The sequence below is a fragment of the Pelobates fuscus genome, chromosome 5, assembly GCF_036172605.1.
Source record: "Pelobates fuscus isolate aPelFus1 chromosome 5, aPelFus1.pri, whole genome shotgun sequence".
NCBI classification, from domain to species: domain Eukaryota; kingdom Metazoa; phylum Chordata; class Amphibia; order Anura; family Pelobatidae; genus Pelobates; species Pelobates fuscus.
Genome location: NC_086321.1, coordinates 44,255,457 through 44,273,880, shown reverse-complemented (window position 1 = coordinate 44,273,880; position 18,424 = coordinate 44,255,457). Strand labels below are relative to the sequence as shown.

The 18,424-nt window shown below is 43.3% G+C and overlaps 1 protein-coding gene across 3 annotated transcripts in view; it reads right to left on the bottom strand.

Moving 5' to 3' along the window:
* The window catches only part of ATOSB (atos homolog B), a 74,976-nt gene that overhangs the window by 20,554 nt on the left and 35,998 nt on the right, over positions 1–18,424 (bottom strand). For 2 of the 3 annotated variants that reach the window (XM_063453777.1, XM_063453776.1), the window contains exons 2-3: positions 15,955–16,158; positions 10,449–11,781 (exon numbers count right to left, since the gene is read on the bottom strand). In XM_063453777.1, the coding sequence (XP_063309847.1) occupies positions 10,449–11,781; positions 15,955–16,028 (1,407 nt within the window). In that variant the 5' untranslated portion in view covers positions 16,029–16,158. Of the gene's footprint in view, positions 1–10,448; positions 11,782–15,954; positions 16,159–17,307; positions 17,388–18,424 lie in introns of those variants that run through there. The other variant, XM_063453778.1, reaches the window with a different exon arrangement.

Sequence of the window (18,424 nt, the reverse complement as noted above, 5' to 3'; positions counted from 1 at the left end):
AAATAAAAAAAAACAACAAAATCAAAACCATTCCACAATAAAATAAAAATTCCATCTTCACCCAATGAGGACTCGCCGCAAAATGAGTGCTCATAGCGGGGAAAGTCCTTTTATGGGCTCTAACGTGCTACGAGAGGCACTGCAAATAGTGGGGAAAAAAGTTCCCATGCTTTGCAATGTGACCAAAAGCGTCCTTATGGTTGGCCAGTAAACTAACCAATCCGAATGCTCTGATAGCAACGTCTTGAGAGAAGTCAAGAGACGCGCCGGCAACCAGCAGGCAAATAGATCTTCAAATTATCAATTCACTATGGGGAAAGCCTACCAAAGCACCCATTGCTGGTACGATTTGTTAAGATTATACAGTAGAGTATAATTCCTCCCTTAGCCATACCTCCAGTAGGGGTGGGGCAGTGGATTGCCATTGCTTAAAAGTGGTTTAACACAGAATGGATGGACAGTTCAGAAAAATCAAAGCACTAGATTCAATGAGATAAAAAGGGTATAGTGCCTATAGTGTCCCATTAAAAGGAACACTAAAGGGTCAAGAACACATGTGTTTTCCTGATCCTATAGTGTTAAACCATGTTAGCCCCCTCCATGTTAACGATAGAAAAACAAACCCCCCCCCCCCCCCCCCCCAAAAAAAAACTTTTACAGCAACGCACTTGTTTGCCAGCGCTGGTTCCGCCTCCATGGCAGAGATCATCAAAACAGACAATCTCAGCCAAGGAGACGGGGCAGGGGACTGAGCAAAACTCAGCCCTGGCCAATCAGCATCTCCTCAGAGAGGGGAGCCTCTATGGGGAAAGTTTAGTGCCGCCAGGCAAAGATGCACAACATCTGAGTGACAACCACTAGAAGTGTCCCTAGGCCTTCTCTGAAAAGGCAGTGTTTACATGAAAATATCCTGGTGAGTATAAGCTGTACTTGTTCTGGAGACTATAGTGTCCCTTTAAGCTAGGTGCAATTGTGGGAACAGGTAAGGGAGAGCTCAGAGCGAAGGCAACAAATGCCAGCTGTAGCTTATTACAATTAAAATTCTTTATAATTAAAAAAAAATTAAAATCGAAATCTTCCTGCTGTTCTAGGGCCAGGCCTGGATACATTACTTGCTATAGCACAGATACAAAGAATTAAACTATACTAGTATATGTAGCATTAGGCTTTATTTAAAAAAAAAAAAAAAAAAATATATATATATATATATATATATATATATATATATATATATATAGAAGGCTTGGCCTGTAATTGTGGGAGGCACTTAAATTCCCTATTTAAACCCAGTGAGCCCCTGCTTACTTGTCTTCGACGATCTCGGAAGTGCTTCAGTGTACTTCCGGTTTACAGATCCGTGACGTCAGTTTCCCGCCCGCCGGCAGCCCGGTTCAAATGCTCTGCGGCTGTATTCGTGAGTATAACGCTTTTGCCTTACACGGACAGCATCGAAATCGTAAGTTTAGCCCTGTCGCTCACGGGCTCGGCTTCACTCCGCTCCTGCAATCTCGGTCAGTGTAACACGTTCAGTTACACTTACACCTCGTAGTCTCGTTTAGCCGGACCGGGTTGCCACACGTTTTTCATTCAGTTTGGTGCAATACCTTCATTCTGTTTCGTTTTCTGGATATTGTTCACATTTTTTGCAATAAATTTAGTAGTTACGTTTATAAGAGGGGTTTAGGCGGTTTTGTTGTATTGCCCAGTATTCTAAACTTCTGTATTTTAAGTGGTTTATATGGTCCCCTTAAAGTCATAAATAGCAAAGTAGAATAATAGGGGGTATGTTGTTTCCATTGATTTAATGGCTGTTCATGTCCTATTTTCTGTTGTAGTCCTTACTAGTACTGACACTTCTCGCAAGTGGCCCTTCGCGGGTATACGTGTTCGCAGCTTTGTTAAAGAGGTAGGCCTCTGTGTCACCCAGTTAATTTGTGTGTATGTTGTAATTAAATAGTACGTTTCATAAATAGGTCACGTTTCTTTCCCTTTAGTTCTGTTGGTTCCCTTCAGGATAATAGTCCATTATTAGGTCAAGTAAAGTATTCCTTCCTCTGCAGGTATGTTATTGGTGTGTCCTGGGGGGGGGGGGGGGGGTTTGAGGTCTAGTTGTAATTCTCCCGCCAACTTAGGTATGTTCCCATAGGCCTCTTTGCCTATAAGTTTAGAGGTCCCGCAAGGCATAAGGTCAGCCCTTACGTTCGGAGGTTCAGGCCAATCGTCCCAACGCATAGCTATAGCCTTGCTTCAAAACTTAGTTAGGGCCTCACCAGTCACGGCCAAACGTTTTACTTCTTTTACGTGTCACCGAGAGGCCAACACCCCGCCACCCACCTCAGTGGCACCAAGGCCCCACGAGCCAAATCATAGATAGTGCCTCTCATAGCCACTTGGCAAGTAATTAGGGCCTCATCTGCCACCAACTGAAGCTAAGTTAATACAATTTCGCCTATGGGCACTAACCTAGTAAGCGGGGTCCCTCCAGCTGTTTACATTTCAGTACTAAACTCACCCTCTCTGCCCCCCTTAGAATGTCCAACGCTTCGGTATTAGAAGACAATCTGTCGGTTACCAGCACCCCTCTCAGGTCGGGCACACAGAGAAGGCAACCAACCCCTCCAAGTCCAGCTTCCAGCTATCGCTCCTGGACTATCCCTAAGATTACCGCTGAACTAAAAAAGAGGAATATCCCTTATCCGGCTTCAGCCAGGAAGAATGAACTTTTTCGTTTATTGAACTCTACGGAGGATAACGAAAGGCCTGGCCCTAGTTCACAGGTTAATGTACTTAATAGCCTGGCTGAGTTACACGCCATGATGGCCTCCCTAGTGTCCTCAGTTGCCACTATCAATAATAGGTTGGATAACCTGGAAGCTAATAATGTTCGTACAGTCCCCGAGATTCCCGGGCCGGTTGCCCAACCCACGCCCGCCCTAGGAGGTAACAGTAACCCTCTACCGGCTAGGAAAGTTACTAACGTTATTAATCCTATTCACCTAATACCGCAGTCTCTCAGACGTGACATCATAGAGGGAAAGGATGTTAACTTGGCCTCACTACTGATAGCGGCTCAAGACGTGGTAGAAAACAGGGCGTACACGTTTGAGGATCTATCAGTAGTGATGAGGGCCAGGGACCCTAGGTTGAATAGGAAACTTAACATCCCTGAGTTTGTCTTGGCGTTTGGCCTATACAGAGACGTTATCTGTACTGCTTTTCCCCTCCGCAGAGAGGAGCTAGACTTATACCTACACAAGGTGATAGAGCTAGCTTATAAGTACGGGGGCTTTGCCTTTTACGACTATCACAAGTCATTCTCCTCTAGGTCAGCCGCTTCATTGTCTCAGTATAATACAGTCACGGACTGGGGTCAGCTGGACACGGAGTTGTTTCTTATGCATTTTGCAGGTCTCAAAACCCCTTACTGTGCCATATGCTCGTCTGCAGCTCACTCGATTAATTTCTGTCCTGAAAATGTAGCTATCCCCTCTACCAGTAACGCCAACTCCGATTTTCAGTCAACTTCCAACCAGAAGGAAATAAGAGACAAATTAGGCAGGCCAATAGTGTTCTTGGGCAAAGCTCAGGTCTGCAATAATTTCAATGCTGGGGGTTGTAGTTACAGTGCTTGTAGACTGCTGCATGTGTGCTCGCTTTGTTTCAGGGCACATGCCAAGACGATGTGCCCTAACAAATTGTACCCTAAAAAGGCATCCACTCCAATAAACATACCGAGTTTACAACGTTACCTGGCTAATCATCCTTCTTTACATCTGGTGGAATTTCTCACGTCAGGGTTCACTCACGGGTTTCACACAGGCTTTGTCTCTCTCCCCTCAGGCATCTTGGAGTGCCCCAACCTTCAGTCAGCTCTCACAGACCCCCACACCCTACAAGTACTCTTACAGAAAGAAGTAGATAACGGCTTCATGATAGGCCCTTTCACTACTCCTCCTTTCTCCTCATGGAGAACTAACCCTCTAGGTATCGCCACGGGGAAGTTTAACAACAAAAAGAGACTTATTATTGACTTTTCTGCACCACACGCCTCTCCCACACCTAGCCTGAATGCACTAATCCCGTCAGAAGATTTTTCTCTTCAGTACGCTAGAATCGATGATGCCATTCAAGCGATTATTAACTCCGGGAAGGCAGCCTGGTTAAGTAAGTCAGATATTACTAACGCCTTTAAGTTACTTCCCATTCATCAATCACTCTGGCATCTGCATGGAGTTAAGTGGCAAGACAACTACTATTTCGCTACCAGGCTTACTTTCGGCTCCAAAAGTAACCCCAAGTTATTTGACCTGTTCGCCGAAACGTTAACATGGCTTCTCCTGAACTTCTGCAGATGCCCAGTTGTCATTCATTATTTAGACTACTTCCTCACCATTGAACCACACCACTGCACTCCACGCAGCCTTAATCACTTGCTCACTCTCTTTAAAGATTTAGGTGTCCCCGTAGCCCTGGACAAAACTGAAGGTCCCAAAACCGAAATTACTTTTCTGGGGATTACACTCAATTCTGTCACCATGCACGCCAGCCTGCCCCAGGAGAAAGTAGACCGAATTCTGTCTTACATTAGCACCTGCATGTCACTAGGCACTTGCACCAGGAAACAGCTACAGTCACTTCTAGGCTCACTTAATTTCGCCATGAGAATAATTCCACAGGGTAGGTCTTTCATTTCCAGAATCCTTTCACTTTTGCACGGTCTCCCTGACGATGACTCCACTACACCCTTAGACGAGTCAGCTACAGCTGACCTGAGAATGTGGCAGCTGTTCCTTTCCTCGTGGAATGGCAGGTCACTGTTTGTTCCCCCCGTTTCCGACGATTCCCCAGTACTCTGGACTGACGCTTCAGGTACCTTAGGCTATGCGGCCATATTTGGAGACGAGTGGCTGTACGACTCCTGGCCGATCTAAACCACATCACTCGAGAGTTTCAGTACCACCTCCTCTCTTTTTGAGATCTACCCTATCGTAGCAGCAGCTTACACGTGGGGGGTAGAGTGGAGGGGGCAGTCAGTCAGGTGTTTTTGTGATAACTTAGCTACCTGTAACATCATTAACAAGGGCCGCTCTCAGTCCCTCACGATCATGAACCTAGTCAGGAGACTCACTTGGCTAGCAGCTAATCTCCAGTTCTGCATATCCTGTGTTCACGTCCCAGGTATACAAAATACTGCCGCTGATGCTCTGTCACGCTTCAATTTGCAGTAGTTCTTCAGACTACATCCTACAGCTACCCAGCAACCCAGGGTTCCTCCAAAATTCGAAGACCTGGTAATGCGTTAAGCTCTCTCTTACAACTAAGCGGCACGCTTGCGCAGGCGGGTCTATCCCTTAACACAAGGAAAGCCTATTACAGAGCATATGAACTGTTTATGTGTTTCGTTCGTAATTACTGTGTAATAAATGTTTTTTCTGTTGAAACCATGGTTGCTTTCACAACTTTTTGCCACTTTTCTCTTAATCTAGCTTACAACACAATCAAACTCTACTTAACGGGAATCCAACACTACATGTTAACCTCCTTTCCCAACAAGTCTCCTTTCCTATCTTCCTACCCTCTTAAAAGTGTCCTCAAAGGCATTCATAACTTGTCAGTACACATACCCACTAAACGCCTTCCCATAGATAGTAAGCTATTTAAGAATATATCCGATGTACTCGACACGTCCCCTTTCGAACATATCACAAACCTCGTTATCAAATCAGCGGCTTATCTAGCCTTTTATGGTTTCTTGAGACCCAAAGAATTCACTGTAGAGAGAGCTTCTGATTTCAGCTCGTGCCTCCAAAAGAAACACTTAATTAAAAAACTAGACCACTACACATTGTCCGTTACCCGTACCAAAACAAGCCAAACAGGCCCACTAGTGGAAATTAACTTTTATCCCACTTCAACCAAATGGTGTCCCGTCCGTGTATTGGATAAGCTAGTAGCAGCCCAAGCTAATTCCGTTCCGGATAGCCCACTTCTAGCTATACTAGGGAAACCCCTGACCACAAAAATCTTCATGCTTTACATACGCACCCTTTTACTCCGCTTGGGACAAAACCCACGTTCATTCTCGGGCCATTCTTTTCGTATTGGAGCAGCCACAGCTGCCTCAGGTAATCATGTAACGACACACATAATTAAAAATATGGGGAGGTGGAAATCATCCGCATACAACAGATACATTCCCAATCCAGAGAAAGAGATAAGGCTGGCTTTCTGTGATATGACTAAATGATGTACCGCTTAATAAACGCATTTTGTTTTAATGGTTATTATTTTTGCCCTCTTTTACAGGCCTAACCTTACGTCAGTTTCGGCACACCTCAACTGACTTGCTATTAAGGAACTACTTATTTTTAACCCTGTTTTCCTTACGTCCTCGGAATGTGCCGTACACAAATAGAAGGCTTGGCCTGTAATTGTGGGAGGCACTTAAATTCCCTATTTAAACCCAGTGAGCCCCTGCTTACCTGTCTTCGACGATCTCGGAAGTGCCCCTCCCACCGCACCCTCAATTTTATCATTTTCCTAGGTGGGCCCTCTTTTACAGGCCTAACCTTACGTCAGTTTCGGCACACCTCAACTGACTTGCTATTAAGGAACTACTTATTTTTAACCCTGTTTTCCTTACGTCCTCGGAATGTGCCGTACACAAATATATATATATATATATATATATATATATATATAAATACTTTTTTTTTTTTTTTTTTTTTAAATGCACGTATATTCGAACACTGGCTGTTTCAGATGACATTTTAATCTAGTCATAAGCCAAACACAGAATTTAAACTTACAGCTAAATATATGGTAATTACAGGCACTAAAGGACAATAGATAAATCCTAAAAATGTATGTATAGGTTCAATAAGGTACCGTATATTCATCTGGGTGAACTAAAGTGACATATGATTATGTCAAACATAAAAGCTGAAATGTAAAATATGTCAACATCTCTCTGCCAACCAATTCGGAAAATGTGTGTCAGTGTTCTAATTATTTAAGTAGAATTTGTTTTAGGCGCTTCTGATCAGATTTTCTACAGTGATAAAAAAAATAAAAAAATAAAAACTCACGCATGAACGAATTACAAGTGATTTTTATGTGCTGAATGTACAGGATACTCTTATTTCAAACACGGTATATCTTATCAAAAGGAACTCCGCTAATAAAATATTATGGATTGTCATGCACAGGACGTGATCAGGTTTCCTCCGAGCTTGAAAGATCCTTTTTTGTGCTCACATTTTATAGATAGCGGTTTTGATTTTGAATTCACAGACTACAGGAGAGTTGTCAAGCAAGTAAACCCCTGTAGTAAGGATTTAAATAGCTCTAATTTCTCTAGGGCAAACAGATTGCTCATTCAGATAAACCAAAGCTGTTATTTAGCAAAATGTTAGAACTTACTCGTTGCATTTTTAGCAGTCATAGTTTTATCCCAATATATAAATATCTAGGGGGGAGGGGAATAAAAAATATCTGGATATAGGCGTGTTTTATTAGGCCTAGATCCTTTGTTTTTTATTTTTAAACATGTGCCATAGGCATAATCCTGAATTGTAGCATTTCTCCTCCATGAAATAGATGAAATGTGGCATTGTCTGTTCCTTCAAAATGAGCCCAAACATGGAATACTGGGGTTAAAATTAACAATAAAAGGGAAATGGAATATCTCTCGAGGCTAAACGTATAATCCATGCTTGTCTGGCATTGATCAGTTTATAAATAATGATGGGTGAGAATATAAGATTATTCTTGTTGTACCAAGTACAGCGCCAGTTCTATAGAGGTTTCTCTATCAGGGATTTTCACTAAAATTAATTTCAAATTTAGGGTCAAAATGGTCAAGTCTATGCTTTCTGCTCAGTTAGTCTGCCCTTGAAACTGGAATTCACCTTTAAATCTCCCTTTAGTGGATAACCCTGGATATATTCATGCAAATATTTGTGTGAGCCTGACAGATTTGTTTTAAAGGCATTTTAAAATGGACATCCAAATCTCTGTCGGTTTGGAACAATCCCCCTTTAAGTCACGTAAAAAGGACAATGGAAAGATAGGATTACAGAGCGGGATACACATTAATAAATCAGTTCTATTTTCTCGACATCTGCAAGGACTCTTGCAAATAATTGGAGATTCATTCAGAATCTATTTTTAGGATTAGTTTACTGGTCAACAATTTTTATGTAAATTTCTGAACTTTACAACACACTTAAAATAAAAATACACTAAAATAGAAGGCATAGGATTTTGAGGAATATTCTATTTAGACACAAACAAAGAGGGGGTCTGGGCCTGCCACACTTCTACTTCTATTACCTAGCAGCCCAACTCTCACAGGTGGCAATGTGGCACGCCCCCCTTGAAGAAAGGAGATGGGTGGATCTCGAGTCCCTAATGACGGGGGTAGACCTACCCCAATTCCACATGTGGGTGCCAAAAGAGGATAGGCCCATCTTACGCACAAACTGCCCGGCGATCCTAAATTCCCTGAGAATATAGAACGCCACAGCCTGCAAATTTAAACTAATCTCCGTCCCATCACCACTCACCCCTCTGTTGAGAAACAGAGCCTTCCCCCCCGGAATGACAGCGAGAGACTTCGCTAACCTTGAAAAAGCGGGTCTCCAAAGGATATGCCATATGTACAAGGATAACACATTGGTCACCTTCGATCACCTACGACAGGCGACACACCTCACCCCAACTGACTTCTTCCGATACCTACAACTCAAAGATTACATGAAACGCCCACACCTACAACAAGCAGCAACAGGGCACGTGTCTTTCTTTGAAAGAATGTGCCTAAACGAACGCATGCCACCGGGTCTTATCTCAAAGCTATACGCACACATTAGTTCGGAAACGGATGAATGGGGCACACTCACCTACACGGACACGTGGGAGAGGGAACTGGGAGAGGTACTGGAGGGAGTAGAATGGAGGGAGATATGGGAGGCGAACACTTCAGTATCCATATGTGTGTCTCTCCAAGAACAGGCATACAAGACACTATTCAGGTGGTACACCACACCAGTTAAATTGCGCCAAATAGGGAAAACCCCTACCGACGATTGCTGGAGGGGATGTGGCCTTAAAGGCACATACCTCCACATGTGGTGGGAATGCCCTCAGGTACAAAAATTTTGGAAGGAGATACATGACCTGATCTTACACATCTTTCATAGAGCACCAGACTTAAACCCGGGGACATATTTACTTAATAGACCCCTAGAGAACTGGACGAAAAGAGAACAAATACTAGTACACAAGGTGACGTTAGCCGCCGGGAGAGCGTTAGCCCAAACATGGCTGAAAGTAGAAGTTCCCCCAGTGAAATCCGTTTTGTCCAACATAAAAGATGTATACCTCATGGATGACCTAACAGCTAGGGTTAAGGGGTCTGTCACGTTTTGAGAAACTATGGGAACCCTGGACCTCTAGCGATCTAGCCTAGCGAGCATCATCACAGACAGGAGGAGACCGACCTCACACCACCCCACCACGAGATAGGTCCCTACTGGGTCCCAAATCCAAAGGGACCACGCACAACCCGCACAGAGGCAACGACATCCTCCAGCCTGGAGAACCCCCTCTACCACCTTTCTATCCCTCTCTTTTTCTTCATATCTTTTCTTTCTCTCTCTTTGCTGCCTTTCCGGTAGTAAATAAGTCCATTAGCCGACATCAAACATCAGGAATAAACACGAGGCGGGACCTGTCCCAACTCAGCGGTAGCCACGGAGGGGACAGGGGCCGTGAGCCCGACCGGAGAGGTAGACAACTACATGAGCTTCCAAAAGCACTGTTGAAAAGCTTGGTTACCTAGTTTAAACACTATCGTTATAGTAATGTATTACAATATATACACAATGCAAAACAATGGTAGAAACATAGAAACAGAATGTGACGGCAGATAAGAACCATTCGGCCCATCTAGTCTGCCCAGTTTTCTAAATACTTTCATTAGTCTCTGGCCTTATTTTATAATTAGGATAGCCTTATGCCTATCCCACGCATGCTTAAACTCCTTTACTGTGTTAACCTCTACCACTTCAGCTGGAAGGCTATTCCATGCATCCACTACCCTCTCAGTAAAGTAATACTTCCTGATATTATTTTTAAACCTTTGTCCCTCTAATTTAAGACTATGTCCTCTTGTTGTGGTAGTTTTTCTTCTTTTAAATATAGTCTCCTCCTTTACTGTGTTGATTCCCTTTAAGTTTTTAAATGTTTCTATCATATCCCCCCCTGTCTCGTCTTTCCTCCAAGCTATACATGTTAAGATCCTTTAATACATTCTTTATCTTCACCCCACAGTCATTGATTGGTTGGTAGCGGTGAGTGACAGGGATTTTATTTATTTAAACAATGTGCAGTAGCATGCAATACCCTTTGACAAATCAACTAAGAGATAAGTGAAGGATTCTTACCTTCTGTGCATTCCTGGCTGCAGGTAATAGATGATTCCAAAAGGGAGCAGCTTTGGAATCGGTGCTTCTGCAGGCTCCGTGGAGTGCTTGGCAGGTCTCACCTCCTCTCCATCTCTTGCTCTGGCCCTCATCTTCAGAGCAGGAATCCACCGTCTCACTAGATGGGAGAAGCTTCCTCTTCACTGCGGCATTGCTGGTTCCAGGCATGCTAAGCCGAGGGAGACCTGGAGGGGTCATTTCTGAAGAACTCAGATTTGCTCCCTCCTGCATCTTCTGGCCATTTACATGTGGGGTAAGCGGCTCTTTCAAGGTGCCATCTGATTCAGTCTCAACTACCAGGCTACCATTACATTGGCCGCTACCTTGGTGGTCCTGGCTATCCTTTTCCACTAAACTCTCCAAATGTGCAATTTTGTGCAAAACATGATCAAGTATGTGCTGGCTGCTGGAAGGTGCTTCCACAGCCTGGTAAAAACCCCAAGGATTCATGGAGATAGGTTTCCCACTGTCCTCAAGGGTGTTGGGTAGTCCTTCAGAGCTCACCAGTGGTTTCTCTTTTGGGGCATTACTGTGCAAAGATATGCTTGGGGGAGGAGAGAGGGAGTCTGTCCGTCTGCAACTCGGATTGGTGGAAGTGTGAACCGCCAACCGTCTGCAAGGAACATCCCTGGAAGGAAAGTCCTCAGCTCTATGCTCAATAACACGCAAACCACTGTGAGAGAAATGCTGAGCCGAGCCACACAGCTGCATCTCTTCTGAAAGTAACCCATCTTCAAATGTGTCCTCCTCCTCCTCTCCTAATGATGAGCAGCAAGGGTGGTCCCCATCCAAATGTGAAGGTCCACGGGTTCCATCATTCCTGGCTTGACCCCATAGTGCCCTCTTTGGGCTTCTGGCAGGCTCAGGAAGAAGCTGGTGTGGTGGACTCCTCTTCAAGGCTTGGTGGCAGCAGGCCTTTGGCCCAGGCTGTACTGGAGATGATGGTGGTGAAGTGATGGAGATATGATAAACCTTCTGGAGCTTCAGTTCATTTTCAGGATAACCAACACGTACCCTGCAGTCCTGTCCAGTTTCCAATACTGCAGCCTGGCCTGGATTGGCTGAGCTGCCATCTGCAGGATGGATGTTATTAGCGCCAGCCTCCTCAGTGGGCTCCGTCTCCATCTGGATGTGCCTCATGGATCCAGCAGGATTTGGTCTCCAATGCCAGTGAGACAAACCAGCAAGAGGTGATGATATTCCACCGGAGAGTGAGGTATAGTTGTAAGGGTGCAGAGATGAGCTGGTGCAGTGAGGTTTACTAAAACCCCGGTGTGCCCAGAGCGCTCCGCATCTGAAAGAAAAAGCACAGGTTAAAGATAAAAAAAAACAAGTAGTCTATGAAACAAAAAAAAACAAAAAAAAAAATTAACTTTACTTCAGAATCTGAATGCTCTCCATAAGACGCTCCACCCAACACATGAGAAAAAAAAACCAAAAAGAAAAAACAAACAAACAGTAAAATGAATTAAAAACCATGTTTATTATTTGCAGGAGAGGAAACAGACCTTTAAGCCCTAATGTGAAGCTGAAATGGTGAGTGGTGGGAAAAGGAGACACATTTTGTCCTATTATAGTTCAGACTGTGTTAGGTCTGACAAGAATAATTACTCTGGTCCAAAGGCAGACTGCTCGGTACACTATGTCCTTGCAGAGAAGTTCCATCTCAGCCAGTTTCAGTCATGCTTTTAAAGATATTTACGATATGGATGTTTGAAATATTCAAATGTGAAAGAAAGTACTGGGAACTCGCTTTAGTACGGGACTGTTACTGAACAGTGATTAGTGAGGACTTCTGCAGACAACCCGCAAGCCACATTTAGCACAAAATACCAGTGCTTTAAGAGGGGGAATAAATCTGCTATACAGCGCACAATGAGTCAGTCTAGCACCCAGTATACAAATCCCAGCTACTTTTGATTGGTGCTTTCAAAGTTGAGAGAACTTGCGCTGCATTTAACATGCCTTTAAATTAAAATCGCGGCACAGTGCAGAATTACAAGTCTCAGAACTTACAGTGGACAGGAGTTTATGGGCAATATTCATCGAACATGTAAACTAAAGGGCTGATTAATTGCAAGAGCAGGAAGTGGAAAAAATATCTGTGATAAGCATAACTGTGGCAGAAAAGGGTACGGGCAAAATTGACAAAGACAGGTGCAGTGTAACAGAGACTATGAAAAAAAAAAAAAAAAGGATTCTGGAGGGCTTATCATAAAACAAAGGGAACTGAAAGACAAGGCAGGGGTTGGAGAAAAGGCAGAGGGACCGATAGAGAATTAAAGCGGCACTGTCATGCCGAACTTACCTTTCTTTAACCCCTCAAGGACACATGACATGTGTGACATGTCATGATTCCCTTTTATTCCAGAAGTTTGGTCCTTAAGGGGTTAAATCGATTCCTCTTCTCTCCGTCGGTCAGGATCTGTTCTTCATTTCTTCCTGTCTGCTCTAGTTTTCTTTAAGACATAAGACAAAGTAGGGACTATTTTGTCTTCTGGAGGTTTCCTACACTTGACCAGCAGAGGAACAAAGTGTGCTCCGTTTCCTGTGGTCAAAGCAATTTTCCCACAATTCACACCTTTCCTCCATGATCTCGCAATGCTTCCTGTCATTATTTCCGGCGAAACTACCGAATTTCGTCCCAATAGAATGATACCAGTTTGTTCATTCACGTTAGGACGACAATCGGTACTTTTAGGTCGGTTCGAAATTTCATTCTAATGAATGAAACTACGATTCGTGCCGCGGCTGCATCTTACAGCCGCTTAGTAGATAGGGAGTTATCTACCAAAAGGCTGAATGAGCTAAATTGGTCTTTCAGCCAAAATGTACTAATACTAAATAAAGATCACTTTGTATTAGTAAATTCTGCCCCTACTCGCTAGGCCACAAGTAGGGGCATGTCTAGTAAACAGTAATAAAAATAAAAAAATAATAAATAAAACAGTGTCACGCGAGTGGGGGGGCTTTTAAGCTGAACGGAGGACCTATTGCGCGCGCCCCGGGCCCCCACCCCTAAACGACAATTGGGAGAGGGTGGGGAACCTATCGTAGTCGTCCCTCAGCCCCCACCCCTGAGCGGCAGGTGGGGGCCCTAAATGAAAATGTGGTGGGGAACCCATTGTCCTCTCCCCGGCCCCCATCCCTGAGCGGCGGGTGGGGGGTGACCTAACCCGACGATAAAGTAATCCATCTTCACCCATGGATAGCAATGCGCAGACTGACTCCGCAAGGTGGGGCAAAGCTTAAAAAAAGCTTCCAACACCCTGCAATTAAGCTCAGAGCGCTCTGATTGGTTGGTTTAAGCCAACCATTCAGAGTGCTCTAACAAGTACATGAAGAGACTGACCGGCAAGTCAAAGTGCTCTGTGTCATTTTACACAGCGTGGTAAAGTTCTTTGGAATTTTCCCATGCTGTGTAATTTGACTCATAGCAACACTCTGATTGGTTGCTTTCAGTCAACCAGAGTGTTGCTATGAGTCAAATTACACAGCATGGGAAAATCCCAAAGAACTTTACCACGCTGTGTAAAATGACACAGAGCACTCTGATTGGTTGGCTTGAAATCCAACCAGAGTGCTGTGACAGGTAAATGTAGAGACTTACCGGTCAGTCTCCATTTACCTGGCTGAGCACTCTGATTGGTTGACTTAAACCAACCAATCAGGGCACGTTAAGCCTAATTGCACAGTGTGGTTAGGCTTTATAAGCCTTTCCCTGCCCTGTGGAGCTCAGTCTGCCCGGTGCCCTCCATTGGTGAAGGTGGATTACTTTTTTAGATTCAGATTTTTTTGTTGACTGATTTTTTTTTTTTTTTTGCACTCAGGTTTAATTTTATTTTCAAAGTTCGACGGGTATTATGGATTTTTATTTGCCCTTTTTGGGGGGATGAAAAAAGATGATTTTAGAAAAAAAGACTACATCAAATGGCTAATTACTTTTATTTACAGTGATTTTTGTTCCTTCCTCACCATTTTTAGGGTGGTAGGGAGGTCTTTATTAGAAAAATTTGGGCAGGGGGTGAATAGGGGCTTGGTGAACCCTAGGTCACCTGGGGGGGGAGGAGGTATCTACGTTTTACCCCCCCCCCACCCGCCGTCCAAGTGTGGGGGCAGGACAATAGCCCCCCCCCCCCTTTTGTAATTCATGGCCCCCACCCACTGCTTAGGGATGGGGGCTCGGGGGATGACAATAGGCCCACCACCCCATTTTCATTTAGGGGCCTTACCCGCCGCCCATGGGTGGGGTGGGGTGGGAGAACAATAGGTCCCCCCCTTATTGTTATACGCCGCTCAGGGGTGGGGACCGGGGGGAGGACATTAGTTCCACCCCTCCCCCCATTTTCATTTAGGGCCCCCACCCGCTGCTCATGGGTAGGTGAGTCAGGAGGGAGGTTTGAAAGAAAAAAAAAAAAAAAAAAAAAACGGGATTCGGCCATGACCGTGCCGCTTTAGGATTGACGGAGGCAAAAATGAAATAAGAGAGGAATGAGAAAAACCATATGAAATTGACAGGGACAGAGACATTCTAAAATGTAGAACAGATAGTAGACATTTAGCTGGCCCCAACATTTTGCATATTCTATGCTGTGAGAAAAATAAGATCGGCTAAATTAAATAGATTTCAATACACTGCTTGGCAAAGACATTGATAAACTTCTACCTGAATTTCACAAATTAAGTGTTCTTAAACAGAGCAAGCTGTCCACAAATATTAGATATTCCAATAATTACCCTCAATTATATTGAATGCTATTAACCTTAGCATATACAGTAGTTTATTAGTGCATGGTTACCCTACATGCCCATAGAGTGCCTTTTATATAACATTTAGTTTGTTAATAAATTATAACCCCAGTTTAAGACGCTAAACAAAAGGCTCTCTTTAGTGTTAAAGGGAAACTATAGTTCTAGGAAGGCAAAGTTATATTTCTGGCACAATCGTACCCTCTGACGCCCACTTCCATGCACCTCCCCCACCCTATCATGTGCTGAAAGTGTTAAAAAACCTTTTGGTCACTTACCAGCTCGGATGTCCCTCTGGTAGACAGCCCCTAGAGGTGGAGTTAATTAACCCTGCAAGGTAGCTATTGCAGTTTCTCAATAACTACAATAAATTACAATTGCAGGGTTAAGAGGACAGAGGCACTGCAGCCAGACCACTTCAATGAGATGAAGTGGTCTGGGTGCCTACAGTGTCCTTTTAATATTTCTTATTCCTGTATAGCCACATAGGGTGCCCTTATGTAATATGTAGCTTACTAATGCAGTCTTACCCGTCTAACATTACAGAGTAGCTTTTACATAGTGTGTGGTATATTAATGCATTCTAACCTCTGTATAAAACTAAAGGGAACCTTTTATATAGCACGTAACTTAGTAATATGTTCATAATCCAGTATATAACTTTAAATTACCTTTATGTAATATTTACATTTATACACTATGTAAATTGCAGTCTTACCCCTGTATATTTCTGTGCTGCCTGTGGCAGTGAAATGCCCTCTCTCTGGCAGCTTTGATTCCTCCTTGGCACATCTAGCTGGTGGGTCTGGCCATGGTGGTATCTGCAGCCACAGATGACATCCAGATTGATCCTACACACCATACCTGAGAGACCTCGTCCCCCCTCACAATGAAGCAGAGCTGGTACAATCAGAATGTAAACCTATAGATATCGGAACGAGAAAATAAATACATTTAAAAAAAAAAAAAAAAAAAGTCTAGAAAATAGCAGTTCACTATACATGTTCACGTGAGCAAGAAACAACAAAATCAAAAACCATACAGCAGTTTATTTTTCAATAATCAGAATTACATTTCACTATGCTGATTCGTTCAGAGCTAAAATATGTAATGAGCAGTTTAATATAATGATATTTCTCAATTTATGATAAAAGTGTACAAAAACAATTTACATTTTCTAATAATTTCCAGCTATATCCAATCTCCCCTCTCCCTCTCCATCAACTGAAAATAGTAATTTTATTTCAAAAAGGTTTAACTGCCAGAACCGTCCTTAATTCAGGGCAAATTATTTCAGATATTAAAATGTGTACACCGTGAATAATATAATTAAGGAAGGACAATGTTCCAAGAGTTTAGTTTACAAAATATTTAAGAATTCAATGAAGTTCTACGGAAATCTGAAGAGTAGGGAGCAAGGTGAGCAAACAACTTTCAGGAAAGAAGTTGGAACGTTAAACAGGGAACAAAAAAATTAATTTAAAAAAAAAAAAAAAAAAAAAAAAGGAGAAATTGACAGGCTGTGTGTAAAACTAGGAATGTGGACAAAACCTTTTCCATTATATATTTTCTCACTTATCGGGTGATTGGGGGACAAAAAAAAAAATACAAAGAGTGTGGGGAGGAGGAAAAGTTAGCGACAAAGAAAAGGATTGGCTGACAAAGGCATAAACATGGAGATAAAGACAGCACAGAATAACAGCAACGCATAAAACAAATGAATGGTGTAGAAAAGAATAAAGCCTTGGTTTTTCCGGTGCGTCTTGCCCAGTCTGGCTGTCAGTAGTCTAGCGGGGGTATAGAGTTGAGGGGGGGTCACGTCACCGCAGTCACACAAGGACAAGCTCTGGGGTCAGCACATTTGGTCAGCACTCTGTAGCAGCAGAGGGATTACCATTTAACCGTGCCACTGCCAGTACGTCATTACAGACATTGCCAGGTCACAAGGGCACCTTCTGACATCAGTTAGGATGTTCCCTCTGAGCGAACATTAGAGAACGAACCCCTTTATGTTAACCTGCACAGTTTACACAAAGGTCTCTCGAGTATGAGGCCTAGCAGTGGCACTTACACCTCAGTCTCAGTTACAGACAGCTTGTGCAGACGCAGACTCCCAGTTGAGGAGCCATGAAGGTTTGCAAGCCGACTTAAAGATTGTCTCTCCAAGGAGTCACCGTCATTCCAAACAGGAAAACACAGCTTCTGTTTGAAGACCTGCCAGTACAATTCAGAAAGGAATTATATCGTTGGGAGTTCCTGGTTTTTAACTCAGTTTGAGTTGTAGAAGGAACATTACGTTTGCACTCCTCTCTGGTCTTTAACCCCTTAAGGACACATGACATGTGTGACATGTCACGATTCCCTTTTATTCCAGAAGTTTGGTCCTTAAGGGGTTAAAAAGGGTTAAGTTGAAAAAAAGGGCGAGAGGCAGTACCAAGGTCCTGAGTTAGCATGCTTATCAGAGTGGATGCAGGGCTGTGTAGCTTGCCTGATGGGGCCCAGAACGCCTGCAGATGCAGACAGGGAATTCCTAGCTTGTGACAGAACCGCAGTCAAGATGCAGAAATAGCTTGCTATTTAAAAAGACACCAAACACACCCTGGGACTCTGCATTACTTGCTCATTTTAGAGGATATGTGTCACAGGGTAGCACCACCAAGAATGGCCTGTAACCCATGCTGTGCCATTCAAAACGCTTCAATCATTAAAAGGTCTCTCTCTCACAGCTCTGTATTAAGTTGGATACAGAGTCGGCCACATTTTTTGAACTCCAATGCTGTGGGTATTGGGAGTTATAAAACAATCATAATCCGTCCCTCCCAAACATGGACAGTAAAGAATAAAAAAAAAAATATATAAATATAAATATATATATATAAAACAAACAAAAACTCACTATTCCAGATGCATAGTGTCAGACCAATAGGATGACATTAGGCTAGCTTGGAGCCCCAGGAATGTGTTAGGTGCCCTGTCTCCAAATGTAAAATAAGAAATATTTTAAATTTCAACAAACTGCTCTTTTGTAGTTTTTTTTTTTTTTTTTTTTTTAAACTAAAACTAGATTTTCCGCAACAAAAATAATGTTTTTTTTTAAAAAGAGCACTATGGTCACCAGAACCACTACAGCTTAAAGGGAATCTGTAGTGCCAGGAAAGAAAGCCAATCACGTTTCCTGGCACCATAGG